General features: G+C 54.3%; 2 protein-coding genes across 4 annotated transcripts in view; both read right to left on the bottom strand.

Moving 5' to 3' along the window:
- Window positions 1–578: 578 nt before the first annotated feature.
- On the bottom strand, window positions 579–5,174 carry SLA2 (Src like adaptor 2). 3 transcript variants are annotated; one of them, XM_082773012.1, is made up of 8 exons: window positions 4,898–5,174; window positions 4,162–4,309; window positions 3,984–4,083; window positions 3,776–3,862; window positions 3,049–3,152; window positions 2,036–2,185; window positions 1,774–1,900; window positions 579–1,694 (listed from the first exon to the last, which is right to left on the bottom strand). In XM_082773012.1, the coding sequence occupies exons 2-8, from the start codon at window positions 4,247–4,249 to the stop codon at window positions 1,538–1,540; spliced, it is 813 nt and encodes a 270-aa protein (XP_082629138.1). In that variant the 5' UTR covers window positions 4,250–4,309; window positions 4,898–5,174; the 3' UTR covers window positions 579–1,537. The 3 variants fall into 3 exon arrangements, 2 of the variants coding, with proteins under 2 accessions (XP_082629138.1, XP_082629137.1); XM_082773011.1 differs by lacking the exon at window positions 4,898–5,174 and having other exon boundaries at window positions 4,162–4,480; XR_014318582.1 differs by lacking the exons at window positions 579–1,694; window positions 4,898–5,174 and having other exon boundaries at window positions 2,036–2,201; window positions 4,162–4,480.
- A 4,765-nt stretch (window positions 5,175–9,939) lies between these two features.
- Window positions 9,940–14,904, bottom strand: part of NDRG3 (NDRG family member 3) — a 53,959-nt gene continuing 48,994 nt past the window's right edge. Inside the window, exons 13-16 of the mRNA XM_082773272.1 lie at window positions 14,611–14,658; window positions 13,881–13,916; window positions 13,737–13,788; window positions 9,940–11,490 (exon numbers count right to left, since the gene is read on the bottom strand). Of these exons, the coding sequence (XP_082629398.1) occupies window positions 11,312–11,490; window positions 13,737–13,788; window positions 13,881–13,916; window positions 14,611–14,658 (315 nt within the window). The 3' untranslated portion in view covers window positions 9,940–11,311. The remainder of the gene's footprint in view (window positions 11,491–13,736; window positions 13,789–13,880; window positions 13,917–14,610; window positions 14,659–14,904) is intronic.

The raw sequence follows: 14,904 nt of genomic DNA, 5'->3' as shown, positions 1-14,904 counted from the left end.
CAGAACTGCCATGGGGCTGGAAGGAAGCAAGGCTCTGAGACAGATGGGCTTGGGAAGGACTTATATAGGCTTTGGAGCCAGGCGTTTTTACGAAATCACTAGAATGCAAATAGCAGAGAGGCAGCTGCTTAACTGCAGCTTCCTCCAGTGCCAGCAGCAGCCTTGGCTGCCCGTGGGTCAAACTGGAGGCTGAGGAATAAACCCCACTGGGGGCCAGGAGGAGGGCAGCCCCTGCCCTCAGGTGGCACCTGGGCCCAGGCTGAGCAAGTGTGTAAAGTTACAGGCTGCTTAAGAGAAGGAAAGGTAAAAATTTGCAATGGATGTTCAAGAGCAAAGTAATTAGATGTGAAAAATGGAGTGATTACTGAGTGTGTAAAAGGTAGGAAACGTGTCAATAGTTGGGGTCTTGCCGCAGTAACCTCTGAGAGCTCAAAGAAGGAAGGAAAGAAGGTTACTAGGCAGCAAAATTGCTTCTACATAAATTCTCACCACAGAGGAAGCTTCAGGCACTTTCCCCAAACCTTTCTTTGCTGATAAGGGGCTGCTGAAAATGAGGGCTCAGTTGTCTTTCTGTTTTGATGCATTTATACTGCTTTTAATGAGGTCACAGCCTGCTTCATCTGGCTGAAAGGGTTGTAGCTAAGATCAGCGTTTGACAACAGTGTTTGCATTCTGACTCTTCTCTCACCTAGTCCTTTTGTTGGACCAATTTCTCCCCCTACCCCCCAAGAACATCAATTCAAATAAACATTTTTAAACCTTTAGGCCTGATTAATGTACCCTGAGCAGTGTTGCAGGAACCATCCGTGCCCGGGGCAACAGCACAGGCAAAGCCCCCACAGATGCAGTGGATGGAAACTGGCACTGCTGCTACAGCTGTCAGCTCATGAGTTAGTCACCACCCCTCACCTGTTAATGAGGTACTCTTTCATTAAAATATTAGAAAGTTATTGCTGTGTGGCCAGCAGGATCCTGGTTAATAGACAGTTTAAAGGTTTAAAACGCAGCTTCTTGTGATGAAAGTGGGGTGGTCTCCTCCTGGCTGCTTCTGCTCTGGGGCAGGGTCTGTTCCTCATCAGGCTGAAGGGAGTGATTAAAAGGGGGGGCTCCCAGGCCCTGTGCTGCACAGATGACACCATCACCCAAAAAACAATAATCTGTACGTGAAGTGAGGGGCCTGATTGGGTTGGTTTGTGCCCCTGCCTGAGTTGCGTTGCTGTCGGTGAGCACAGCTGCGGCCAGGCCAGACGCAGGCCCTCTCTGTGGAGCAGTTGGGGAAGCGTCCCATGGGAGCAGAAGGCAGAGGCCTGGGGTGATGCCTGAGGGCTCAGCAGACCACAGCGAGGAAACCCAGGGCTGGGATGCAGGTCTTGCCGTGTCCTGAGGTGCCTGGGCATCAGTGCTGGAGGGGCCTCACTCCCCAGGAGCACAGCCCCTGGGCACTCAGCTGTGGTGAATGACAGCAGCTGAGGCAGGTGAAGGCTGCGACCAGGCCCGGGTGCCCATCCTGGGGCTGCAGCTGAGCGGGGTCCTGCCCTCAGCTGTTCTTCACCCCTTTCCCTGCAGAGCCCATCTCTGGTACCTCCCCATCTGTCAGGAGGAGGTAGGAGCTGATGGCTTCCCGAAGGCCCAGGCTGATGGGGGAATCCTCCTCTTCCTCCGGTGGTGGCACAGCCTCCGACAACAGGACAGAACTGCAGGGGGCGGATGGGGCCGTCAGCAGGCAGTGCCAGCCCCACAGGGGGAACCCACAACCTTGGTAGCCAACCCTACCTGTCGATCTTGTCCCAGTTGAGTGACGGCTTCTTCACCACGGTGGGCTGGGCCAGGGCTGGGGCTGCCCTTGCACCCTCCATGGAGCAGGGCTGCCTGAGGGCACAGCACAGCCCCTCCCCACACTCTGGGCAGGGGCCAGGGGCATCAGTGCAGTGCCCCCATTCCTGCACATCAGCCCCACGGGCAGGTGCCACTGCCCACCTGCTTCCCCGCAGGGCCCTGCTAGGTGACATCTGGCCCCGGGACTGGCAGCCCTTACCTGTGTAGTGGTCCACGAGATCGTGCAGGTTGGAGAAGGTGAGCCGCGGAGAGATGTAGAGCCAGCCGTTCTCCAGGCGGTGGATGCGGTAGTGTGTGACCGAGTCCCAAGAGGTGAGCTCAGTGCGCCGCACCGACAGGGAGTAGCAGCCTGCAAGGGTGCAGGGCTGGGGTGCCACAGGGCAGGACCCCACTCAGCCCCAGGCTGGAGCAGCCTCAATTTTTGCCACCCAACTGGCGTGGCCGGGAGCTCCTCATGGGCCCATGCAGCTACCGTGGGGTGCCAGCCCCACACCACAAGCACCCCACCCTGGGGACAGGAGAGTTCCAGGGTGTGGCCCAAGCAGTGTCCCCCAAAAGCTGCCGTGGCACCAGGATGGTGGTGGTGCTGTAAGGAGGGAGCATAAAGCTGCTGGGAGAAGGGCTGAGCTGAGCACTACCCTGAGACTGGGCCCTGTGCCAGGGCTATGCACACAGTGGAGTTCCCTCTGGGGGGGGGAATTGGGCCCCTGTTTCATCTTTGCACATTTTTGCTTAACCAAATGCTGCAGGAAGCCTGTTTGTTGGTTTGTAAGGGGCCCTGTGGTGGAGGAAGAGGCTCAGCATGAAGCAGAGAGCAGCAGCACCAGGAAACCACCACTCAGGGCCTGCCACCAGGTGCAATGGAGGAGCAGCCCCACAGAACAGGGCCCTGCTTGTGCCCTCAGCACCCCGGAGCAGAGAGGCCATGAAATACTTGAAGTGCACCTGGGGAGAGGTGGGGGGAGAGGGGGCTGGGGCAGGGTGGGGGAGGCGATATCAGGACTTGACAGCACTGTGCACGGGCTCTGGGGGAGTCTCAGGCGATCAGCTTTGTCTTGCATGCGATGGAGCTGTCACCACGGCCACCCTGCCCCAGCCCAGCAGCACTGCCTGTCCCTCCTGTCTGGTCAAAGACTTTTTTTTGCCTGGGGCTGTGGGTCCTGAACACCCCTCCCTCCCCCTTCAGCACACGCTGTGGGGCCGTGCACTCACCTCTCCTGGTCTGGCTCTGCCGGATCAGGAAGGACCCGCTGTGGTTGCCAGGTCGGAGCAGCAACTCCTCTGCCTTCTCCCGGCTGATGCCCTCGTACAGCCACCTGGATGGGCAGTGGGTGTTGGCAGAGCTGTGCCGATGTGGCTGCCTGAGCAGGGTGGCAGCACCTCACGCCCTGGGGATGGGGACAGGTGGGGTGGTCCCACAGCAGAGCCTGTGGGCTGCAGGGTGCAGCATCTGGCCTCAATCTTGTGCAGCGTGAGGCGTGGGGATGCAGGGCTGGGGACACCCTGCACACCTTGCCACATCACCAAGCTCTGCCCCACGGCTGAGTGTCAGCAGTGGAACTTCAGGGCCCAGCACAGTGGCTGGGGTTTGGCCTCAGGGACACTCCCTCCTCCTCTGAAGTGGGAAAGCAGCAACAAAGCACCCCTACTCTGGCCCTGCCCCCCACCCCCACCCCGTAGCACTGGGGTGGAGGTGGCAGAGCCATCCCTTGGGTGCCCCAATGCCTATGGGACACTGCAGCCCCCCCTCCGGGAGGGGACACTCCGCCATACCATGGCAGCACAGGCTGCATGGTGGCAGGCATTTCCCAGCCACAGCTGCAGTGCCAGAGAACGAACCTGGACACCAGGGTACTTGGGAGGCCTGGCGGTACCCCATGGGCCCCCAGCCCTTCCATGGGGCTGTGTCTGCCGGGTGCCAGCCTGGGATAGCACCTACCTGTGCCACACCTTGGCCACACAGCTGCTGGGGATGAGGCACTCCTTGCCAGACACCTTGGACGCCACCAACCACCACTCCCCGTCCCTGCAGGGAAGGGGACAAGATGTCCTGCGGCTGCTGGGTGCACGAAAGGGGCTCCCCGTGGCCACAGGGATGGGTGCCGGCACTGCTGGCCGGCGGTGCCCTCTCACTGTGGGGAACTTACTCGGAGAGGACGTGGAGCTGCTCTCCCATCCTCAGGACAGTGGGCGCATCTGAGCCAGAGGGGAAGTCGCACAGGGCCAGTGCCAGGAAGCTGTTTGGGGCTGTGGGGAATATCACAGGGCTCAGTGCTCGGGAGGACCGTGCCCGCCAGGGTGTGCTGGGGGCTGCTGAGCACTCACCTGCCTGCGTGGGCAGCGGGGACGGTGTGGGGACGGCAGCTGCCATTGGGATGCTGAACGACTTCTCCCGGCTGGGCAGGCTCCCCATCCTTCGCTGCACCTGTGGGGTCAGCACATGCCCCCGGCCACCACCCGCGGCCACGACTGGCTGCAAGGGAAGGAGAGGGTTGGGCTGGCCCTGGCAACATCCATGGGCAGAGGGACTGGGCCACCTGCAGCCACATGCCCCATGGCACAGCCATGTCGGGATCTGGGCCTCAGGGGTATGGCCACACACCCTGGGGCAGGGCAGTGCCACCAGGAGCGTCAGCACCATGGGGCTCTGGGCTGGGGCTGAGCTCCCAGGGGAACCCTTCGAGGAAACCTCCTGCCCACGGGATAGCGTCTGGGGACCCGCAGCTGCAGCCAGGTGGGCTGGGGACCGTCCTGGGGACAAGGCATACATGCTGTGTGGGGACCAGAAAGCCCCCATCCCCAGGCTGCCACAGAACCATGTGGGGCTGTGCTCACCCGCTCAGCACAGCCAGCCTTCCCTGTTTCAGACTCCCACGGGATGTGGGGTGCCCATCGCAGTGCCCGAAGGTGCCGGTGCTCATACAGTGCCTGCGGGCTACGAGTGTCCCCTCTATCTGCAGCAGTGCATTTCAGCTCTGTGCCCCAGTGAGGCACAGTCAAAGCTGTGCACGACCCGGATCCATGGACTGAGCCTCCTGGCTCCGCTGCTGCCCTCACCTACCTGCTGCTTGCTGCTGTCACCATCGCACCAGGCTCATCAGGGCTGGGCAGTCATCGGCTGGGCTCTGCTGTGCTGGGTGGTGCCTCCAGCGTGGTCCCCAAGGCACCGAGGCTCCACAGAGGGGATCCTCCTGCAGTGATGGGGCTCCCTCATTCAGGGAAGGTCCTGTTCGCTGCCTCCTTGTCCTTCTGCTCCAGGTTTGGGTATTTTCCTGTGCTGGAGCCAGAGGCTAGGCTGCTCTTGGCCGTGCTGCCTGCACGGGGTGCGTGGTGATGGGGCTGAGCGCTGCCTGGGCACCAGCAGCTGCTGGTGTTTCCTGTGACGCATGCGCACCATGGTGGGGGTTCTGGTTTTCACTCAGCCAGCAGTCTGCTCAGCACTGCCCGCAGGGAGGCCTCGGTACGGGGTGAGAAAAGCCTCAGGTGCAGTTTCAGGCAGCTGCCTGGAGCCACCGTAGCCATTGCCCTGGGTGCCACCGGGCTCTCCTTCACCACCAGGCATGTGGGGACAGCCACTGGGAGCCGCAGCTCTGGGTGACTCAGCCATCCCCTACCTGGTGGCCAGCCGACATGGCACCAGCTGCACCCCATGAAGCAGCGGAGGTTTTGGGCCAGAGGACCCCAGGGCTGCAGCTTGGCCACGTGTGGTGCTCCAGGAGCCGTGGCACCGATGTGGTTCTTTGTCTACCCAAATGGCTCTGTTTCTGCTGGGCCAGCTCTTACATGGCTGGAGCAGAGAGGCCAGCAGTGATTCGCCAAAAAGTAAGTCTGGACCTTGAGACAAGGCACTCGGTGCTGGAGGGTGGTCACAAACTCAAATGCCTGGGGAAGACACGATGAGGCCTTGTCCAGCTGCAATCTCTGGGTGCAGACATGCAGCACGGACATGGATGGAGCCAAACTCACAGCCTGGCTCCCACACGATGACCAGGAGATGATCCAGCACTTGCACAGCTGCCCTGAACACAACCACCATCCTTGAAAAGCAACTGGCCTTGAGCGCAAGCACCTGCTTGGGGTCACATCCTGCCAGAGCACCCCGATAGCAACCAACCCCATTGTATGGGGGATTTGGGGCTGAATTTGCATCTCAAATTGCATCTTTTTTAGGTCAAGGAGAGGGCAGGGATATTTGCAATGAAAAGATGGGCTGTTTGATGAACGACAATGTTTGATCCCCGGACTCTGCCACAGGAGTGTGGCTTGGGGCGGGGAGGTAGAAGTGCTCAGTTTTCTAAGGCCTGTGATTTCACGGGAGGGAGGGACACTGGCGCTAGGCAGCAGGAGCTCCAGTCGCTGGGTGGAGCAGAGGTCTCCTGGCACACTGCTTCCCTGCAAGCACACGGATGGGTGGATCATCCCAAGGGACAGTGAGGGCAGCCCAGCCCCGTGGTGCCCTTCACCCTGCCTCGCTTCCCCGTGTAGCACCAGCAGGCATCACAAGGCCTGTGAGCACAGCAAGGCTGAGGGACCCCTCATCCAGGTGCTGCAGCCACACTGATGGCCCCCCACACACCTCCACACCTCTTTGGCCAGGTCCAGATGAGGGGAGAAGCCCCATTTCCCCCAAGGAGAGGCTTCAGGGGTTGCTCGTGCAGCTTTGCTGAGCTCACCCTAGGCTGGGAAGTGCCGTGCTGCCACTCATGGCCCCGCTTTGCCTCCCTGGCCCCGTACCCCCCCTCCCCCCCAGCCCCAGTGCCCTGGTTGTGCCGCTGTGGCTGAACATCCTGCTGCTATTTGTGTTTCTGGTCAGTCGTAAACCACCGTGTTGGTGTGAAGTGCACACGGAAAAGAACAGCGTGTTACTAAAGCAGACACCCATAATGGCCTCACACTGCTCTTGCGGTTTGGGACGCCCCTGCTCTGGGTTTGGTCAGTGCTGGCTGCAGCAAACAAACAGCTTGCAGAAATATGTGGGGCTGAGCAAAGGTTCGTTTGCTCCTGGAAAAAGCACCACTGGTGTGCCCACCAACCTTCCCAAATGTGGCTCAGCTCCTCAAGCCCTGCTCTGCACTGCCTGGCATCTTCCTCAATTAGTGGTAGTGAAGAAAACGGGGCCCTCAGACTCAAACAGTGTGGGCAAGGGGCCTTTGTCTTACTGCTGTGGCAGCATTTGGCTATGCTAACTCCTGTGACCGAGTGGGTGGAAGGAGGCAAGAAGAACCCATGGGTTTGTGCAGACTCATGATGTGCCAGGACCCAGCCCCTCTCCTGCCACGTCTGTGCAGGGGCAGCAGTGACGGGATGGCTTCAGTGTCTCGGCTCCAGCAGCAGGGAAAGGGTCAGCAGAAGGCAAACCACCCCAGCCGCCTCTGCAGGTTAAAATCAAATAATAGATGTGGTGGTGGGAAGGAGACACCGAGGTCCCCAGTCCGACTTCCTCCTCCATCAGCAGTGACACCACGCTGGCTGTGGCTCTGTTTTGAGAGCCTCCAGGCCCAGATGGCCATTCCCAGCTGTTGTCCTGGGGCTGCAGCACCCTCCAGGCTTACAAGCAAGGAAAATTCCTGGTCAAATCGGAGCCCCTCCAAACCCCACTTTTCGGCTGCTACTCCCTGCAGCATCACCTGGCCCTGTGGAGGAGAATTCAAGGCCGCTGCCTTTCAGCAGTGAGCACGTCCCAGCTGTGAGCATGGCTGCCCACAGCTCCCGCTGGGGCCACAGGGCTGCGCTTGCAGGAGTGAAGCCGCAAGGACGGTGGTTTTGTGAGTAATGCGCAGCAGCCTCCAGCACAGGGTGTTGCACCCAGCAGCAGCCCCTCAGAAACCTCAGCCCAAGGCAGTAAGAAATATTTCCATTGCCGACCCCTGAGAAACCTGCAGCTGCGCTGAGCTCAGTGAGAATGACCCCGTGCAGCTGAAGAAAACAACGCATGCTTTTAATACCACAGCTTGGGAGCTTGAGTGAGTGCCACGGGGTGTGGAACTGCGCAGATATGTCCCTCCACATGGGCCAAGCACCGGTGTGATTTGGGATCCTGGCCCAAGGGAAGCACGTCCTCAGCTCAAGCTTTGCTCCTGGATTTGGTTGGCCTTGCTTTTGTCACCTGAAGAAACATCCTGTCTTTTATTTAACTGGGAATAGTTGTTTCCACTTCGTGTTTTGCTTTGATGCTTCTATTTTTATCAAAAAAGCATTTACTTCTGTGAAAATAATTTACTTTCTCCATATGAGAATCCTCACTACAAATCTTAAATCTTGCCTTGCTTATGCATTTGAACCACTGTCCTGGTTTCAGTCAGGACAGAGTTAATTTTCCTCCCAGTAGCTGGTAGGGTGCTATGTTTGGGATTAGGACGAGAAGACTGCTGATAACACCCTGATGTTTTAATTGTTGCAGAGCAGTGCTTACACCAAGCCAAGGACGCTTCAGCTTCTCGCTCTGTGCTGCCAGTGGGCAGGCTGGGGGTGCAGCAGGAGCTGGGAGGGGACAGACCCAGGACAGCTGACCCAAAGTGACCAAAGGGGTATTCTATACTGTATGGGGTCATGCTGGACAATATAGAGGGGTGGGGGGCCGGGCTGCTCGGGGTTAGGCTGAGCATCGGTCAGTGGGTAGTGAGCAATTGCATTGTGCATCACTTGTTTCATACACATTAGTAGTAGTACTATTATCATCATTATTGTTATTATTATTATTGTTATTATTTTCCTGTCTTAATAAACTGTCTTTATCTCAACCCACAGGCTTCACTTTCCCATTTCTCTCCCCCATCCCAGAGAGGGAGAGGGGAGGGTGAGCGAACGGCTGTGTGGTGTTTAGCTGCCGGCCGGCTTAAACCACAACAACCACCATGGCAACAAACTTCTTTCTTAATCAGCCCTCTTTCAAATTGATAAAATCTCATCTGTTTGCCCTCCCTGGTCCTTCCTTGGTCCACAGGATCCTGTAGCTGTGGGGGCTCCTGCTGAAATGCACGTCTTAAACACACTTGGTGAGCACACATCAACCCCTGCTGTGGTATTATTTCCTCTAAGTCATTTCGTTGTCATTTTAATATTGTGTTTGAATTCTTTTGGTCTGTCTCTGTATTTTCATAAGGGAACTTGGTGAAGAATCACTTGTCTGCCCAGCTACTTCTCGGTGTAGTCAGCTGGAATAAAACCCTGCTGCATGCACAACTCTTCTGAACATGTTGCTTTGCATTCAGCACTTGCATTTAGCAGCGATGAATTTCATGTGGTATCAGAGGGACTGACCTCTTTCATATTCTCCTGTCTTTAGTAGACTTGAACTTATTTTACTGCAGTTGGCCATTTTTTCCTGTTTCAATTGGTTGCAAACCTTTCAATCAGTTTGCAATTCTGGAAAACACTTTGTCTCACTTCCTGCAGTGCCAGTTCCCCAAAGGCCTGCAGAAAGTCCAAAGCATGAAGCTGCATGAGCCCACCCTGTGGACATGACAGCAGGACCAGGACTAAGCTGTGACCAGCATGTAAGCACTCTTGAAGCCCAGATAGCTTTCTGTGAGTGCATGATGACAGACTTCTGAGACTTAAGAGCAAAATCTGGATCTGAAAAGCAGAAGATAAACAGTTACGTTAAATGATCAGTTGCTCAGCATTGCTCCATCTGCACCTGGCTGGACATGTGTGCAGGCTGAAGAGTAAACAGATCTTACAGTGCTTACACTTTCCTTCCTTGACACGGGTATTACAGGTTAACTTTGTGTTATACCAGTAAATCACACAGGTGCATCGTGCTGTTCACCAGGGAAGACAGCTCGTAGGACTTGCTGCCTCTGTTCAGAGGCAATTCTTGGCACTGTCCGCTTTGTAGCAAGCCTTTTGTTTAGTCTCACTCTGTCAAAGCTGGAAGCTTCTTTCTGCATTTTGGCAGAGGCCAGCTATCTGATGCCTCCAGACAGCCTCTTGCAGGGGATGCTGTGCCACCCTGCTCCTGCACAGCCCCTAGGAAACCTCTTGGAAGAGGGGGCCAACGCTGCCCCTTCTGTGGGGCCTCTCACAGGAGGAAACACTGCAACTGACAAAACCGGCTGCAGTGCTGGGTCAGGCCAAGAGAAACAACACAAGCACACAGGGTAACAATGAAACTCAGTTATAGCTTTATTTAATAACTGGTACAAAGTCCCCCTCAGGCAGAGCCTCCCAGTCCCATTCCCTACCTGAAATGGAGCAGAACATGAGTGTGACCCTCGGAGGAGCTGGCTCCCATTGAGTCAGGACTGCTCAGCTGTTAAGAAAGGACGTGTTGCTCGTCTCTCAAGACCTGTAGTAGCCTGGCCACTCATCCCTTTTCTCCCATTAACAGCTAGACCCTGGCACGCAGCAGGCATTTGCCTCCTGCCCTCTGTGACCCAGCCAGATGCAAAAAGGCAGAAAAATTGTGAATTCCACAAAGAGAATAAACAGTACCTGCACACAGTCATTCACTGCTCAACTGCTGGCCTGAGTCACACAAATGTGCGGCTGACAGCAGTCATTCACTGGTGTTTCTTGAGCCTCACTTAAGATCCTCACTTAAGATGCAGACACGCTGCCTGGGGATGACAGCAGCAGGAAGCAGAGCTGGCAGTGCAGGAGATTTTGGGATCTCCATATGGCGAGGGGCACTGATGCCCATTTCACAGCCTGTTTGATGTTAAAGATTCACCTGTGCCAGGGTAGAATAGTGACTACGTGCTAACTGCATTTGGCCCCTCCGCAGGAGAGGCAGGTGGGTCAGCAGAGGCAGTCTGGCAGCCGCAGCTGCTGTAGTTTAATCCCTTGTACTCTGTTGAATAGTGCACCTCGGTTAGTGTACATTGACTTGCACCTTCAGGAGGCTCAAGTAAGAAATCACTCCGCTCCTTAACACACATACAGAGATGAGACCAAGACAGTATTTCTGACCATTCGTTCATCTTCCCCACAGCTCCTTGGCATGCCAAGAGTCCTGGGAACACAAAGACCTCCCGGTGGGTTCTGCACTCCAGGCACAACTCTGCCAAGAGTACCACCCGCCTCCAGTGCCTGGAGCTTCACATCATCATGGTCTTGCTTTCCCATGTCCCACAGATGCCATTCCAACTGCACCGCAAGGGTCCTTTAGCAGAAGCACAACTAGAAAGCAATTCTAAACCTCACAAAGCCACAAAAAATATATTTAAATGAACAGGGAAGACAATGGCTGTCATCTGGATTGATATACAGCACACACAGGAGATGGTATCAGCATGTACAGTAACCTGACTTACTAAGACTGCGGAATGTTAATGTTTTAAAGAGGCTCTGATGCCCAGGGCATACAGAAAGGACCAAAGTAATGCCAACTACAGACTACCAAGGAGGTAGCAGCTCAGATGGGCATGCACAAGTTAGAGAGAACAGTTAATGCCATGTTGGATGAAATGCTAGATTCTGAGTGGGTTCAGTGGGGGCGAGTGGAGTTGTCTGAATCAAGAAGGGCTCCTGCTTAACAGGATACTTCCATGGTTTGAGGTGCATCCTGGAGATCAATTCCTTCTGGGGTTCCAGCACTGCCTTCACCGTGGTTGCTAGTATGAGACCGGCTGCGGATGCTCTCCCCAGAGCCCACACTAGAAGAGGAGTGAGTACGTGAGCGGATCAGCCTGGTCATACTAGCTGCTGGCACTGCAAGAGAGAACAAGAGTACGGTTAGAAAAGGAGGAAGTTCTTAGGCTCAGAGCAAGTATCACAGCACTCAAATATGTGTTGCTGAGTAAGCACAGAGTGAGCTATCCCCTCAGAAAGAAAACTCACTCTTCACTGCCAAAATTAAGTCTTTGCATGTCTAAAGCAAGATGTTTAAGGCCCAATTTCAAAAGGTCCAAGGTGAGCAAATGCCAGAAGTGTAACTGATCATTTGCAAGTGCAGTCATGGTCAGTGTCTGTGCAAACCAAGGCAGCTGTTGTACAAGTGACCTTTTGAAAGTCAGTCTCATCACTCTAGAAAACCACAGAGCTGAAATCATGCAACAATCAACAAAATACAAATGAAAGGTGAAAAACCATAGCATACACATTGTACAATGGATCAGCCTAGCCCACAGCAGCAGGACATGCCGAAACAGAGCAATGCACCCGAGGAATCATTCAACTCAGTACACAGACTTGGGCCGAGGCAGATGCACAGTTGAAGGTACCTGACTCAGTGCTTAGGTGGCTGAGCTGCACATAAGGGACTGGAAACAACATGAGACAAGGAAAGGGATGAATACAGGTAAGAGCCAATTAGTTGCAGAGTGTGAGTAGCTGCACTGCTCCTGGGATCCCAAGCTACTTTCCCTTCCACTCCCATCTCACACACTGTGCTGTAAGCTCCCAGTATTTGTGAAAACAGCTGATAATGAGCATCTTGGGGAGATGCCAACTCAAAAACCTACCAGGGGCAAGTCTCTCCTATGATGTTAGCTGGAAACTGCAGCATAACTTCCTCAACCTCCCTGCTGTATGCACCGTAACTGCTCAACAGAGATGTCATTTTCCTTAAGTGAGGAAACTGAGGTATGCTCTGCAACTCTGGATACTGAACAGGAATTCTTGTCTTTCCTCGAGTTGACAGCATCAGATTCCAGCTACAAGGCATTACTTTCCACTTGCAGTTTCAGCATGGGCAGGTCCAGCTGTTTCAATGTGCAGAAGGAACAAGAATAGCTATTGGGGAACTGGCTTCTGCACTTCTAGAAGTGACAAGCTGCTTTGTTTCTCTGCTGTTCTCCTCCGAGATAAGGCTCTGCTGGACCAAGCTCAGCACTCCCAACAGTCTTGCCAACCAAAGTTGGTAGAATGGTTCTGTTACTAGCTACTAATTCTATAAATAGAAGTTTACCCCTCATCTTTCCCCTGTGCTACACATCCTGTTGGCAAGAGATTTGACCACCAAAGCCCTGCTGAAGTCCTTGCTCTGATGACAGTACTTGCTGATTTTTCCAGCACCAGGCATGCAAGAGACTTGAACATGGAAATGCTCTTAGATTGTGAGATTAAAGGGGCCTTTCTCACATAGCAACCTCCTCTGAAGCGTCAGGGTCTTCTGGCTAGCCTTGGAGAACACGATCATCCCACTATGTTCATGTCAGACACACAGAGCTCTAGGGAAAAGGACAGCTTCCTCTGAGTACTGACATCCATGAGTTGGTAAAGAAGCTCTGGTAACATGGAGACCATTGGAAATGTCACAGCTGCTAAAGTGGCCGTGCTTAGTGGTTCCTCAGCCATGGGAACAACCCCCTCCTATAGTTCCAGCTTTTGAAGGTTCACCATCCACAGAAGGGACCTCCTAGCCCTAGACCCTGGCAAGCAAGGCAGAGCTGTGCCAAGGTGTCTGCAATGGAGACAGGGTTGACCTGGTGCACCAAGAATCTCTTCTCCTGAAGTCCTCAGTCCCTAGAACACCAAGGGCAAGGGAAGTCTCAGCCTGACACACTCAGGACACAATTTTCTTCTGCCACGAAGCACAAGGAGGAAGCCACAGGGCAGAGCTCTCATGTACCCACCACAACCACGAGGCTGTACTGCTTGCTAACTCCTTCCCCTTTGCAGAAAGTAGCACAGAAGATTTCAGAAGATTTACTGACCTTAGGAGCACACTTTCCTTAACTGGGACAAACATGAATTTACAACATTTTATCAACAACAGCAACCAAAAAGGGGTCACCGCACTAGCTGTAGTGCAGATTAAACACACATCAGGGAACAACATTGGTTTACTAACGTGTTAGCACCCTAGTTGATTTTCCAGCATGGATGGATGTCCTGGCAACCACACTAACTCATGGGTGGGGACACAGATGCCAATGGGCTCAGATGGACCAGAAAGGCTGAGTTCCCCTCAGAACAAACCCACTCCAAAACAGAAAACTGTGTTTGCCACTTACTGTAGCCCATTCCCTGCACAAAGTACTTGAAGGCTTCAGTCAGCTTGCCAGGCTGTGGAAACAAAAAGTGCAGCATTAGTGTGAGCAGGGCAAGGGGCTTTGTACAAACTAAATCCCATGGAAGAGCTGTGACACAATTCTCACCTGAACCACCTGGGGAAGTCCTCCGCAGTCAGCCATCTGCAACAGGAAACAAAAGGGAGGTTGGGTTGTCCTTCCCACCCCAGGCCAACCCCAGGACTGGCACAGCATTGCCCACCCCACCAGGCTGAGGGCACAGGCTGCACTGTGACACAAGGCACGCTTCTATCATTTTGTTTCCAAAACCAAAGCAAGGCCTGGTGATATGTCTTCTGAGAGCTTGTGGCTGAAGAAACCCAGCATCCTGAAGGTTGCACTACCAAGCAATCTCAGGCCATATTCTAGAAGCCCAGAAGCAAACCTGCATCTGCCCAGCTCCCCCTGCCACTCTCCCCACACCTGGTGGTCTACACTTCTAAACAGTATCTTTCTGACATGCTGAGGAGCCATAGGTGAGGATGGGATGGACTTGTAGAAAGCTATAAAAAGTGATGTTGCTGACAGTAAGCAGGGTGAAGGCAGGGCACCTCTGCTAATTCTCATTAGATCTTCCCTGCCACTTGCTGGGTGAAGATATCAGAGAACTGGACATAAATCAGGGAATCAGGGACCCCCTGACAACAAGCTCTTTTCCTCTTAGTCTTTCTCCACACAGGAGAGAACACAGCCCTGAGCAACTGTCCAGAAACCTCTTGAAGCTAAATGTATAGAAGGCAAACACCTAAGTGGAGCTGGTCTCAGCAAAACAAATATGTCTTTGTGCAGGCTGGAAAGATTCTGGCATGGTACTCACCTTCAGAAGGGTAGTTTTGGTTGGGTCAAGACGTGAATTGCATTCAACCTAAAATAAAAGGAGGTAAGAGGTACGTGATATCACACAGAAATCTTGAACAGTCAGATGAAAAATGTGGGGCATCTGCTCCACTGAAGGCAATGGCTTTCTTAAGCAATAAGAGCTTCTCCAGAGCCAGGAAGGACTGAGCAAGAAAACAGACAGCACGTAGGAAGAGAACAATGAATGGAAGATGCCATGAGGAAAGGCAGGTGTTCCCATCCAAGGGACAGAACATCACTGCCTGAGAGATGG

This window comes from Aythya marila (genome assembly GCF_965140915.1).
Source record: "Aythya marila genome assembly, chromosome: 16".
Classification (NCBI taxonomy): domain Eukaryota; kingdom Metazoa; phylum Chordata; class Aves; order Anseriformes; family Anatidae; genus Aythya; species Aythya marila.
The sequence above is the reverse complement of the archived record's forward strand: the minus strand, read 5'-3'. Positions and strand labels throughout refer to the sequence as shown.

What these genes read in the sequence shown, in the direction of transcription:
- SLA2 (XM_082773011.1), bottom strand. Translation starts at nt 4,477, where the DNA reads ATGGTGCTGACGCTCCTGGTGGCACTGCCCTGCCCCAGGGTGTGTGGC. An exon ending in CCCGCTGCCCACGCAGGCAG is followed by an intron (nt 4,084 to 4,161) that starts GTGAGTGCTCAG and finishes TATTCCCCACAG; the next exon opens with CCCCAAACAGCTTCCTGGCA. An exon ending in AACTGGGACAAGATCGACAG is followed by an intron (nt 1,695 to 1,773) that starts GTAGGGTTGGCT and finishes CGCCCCCTGCAG; the next exon opens with TTCTGTCCTGTTGTCGGAGG.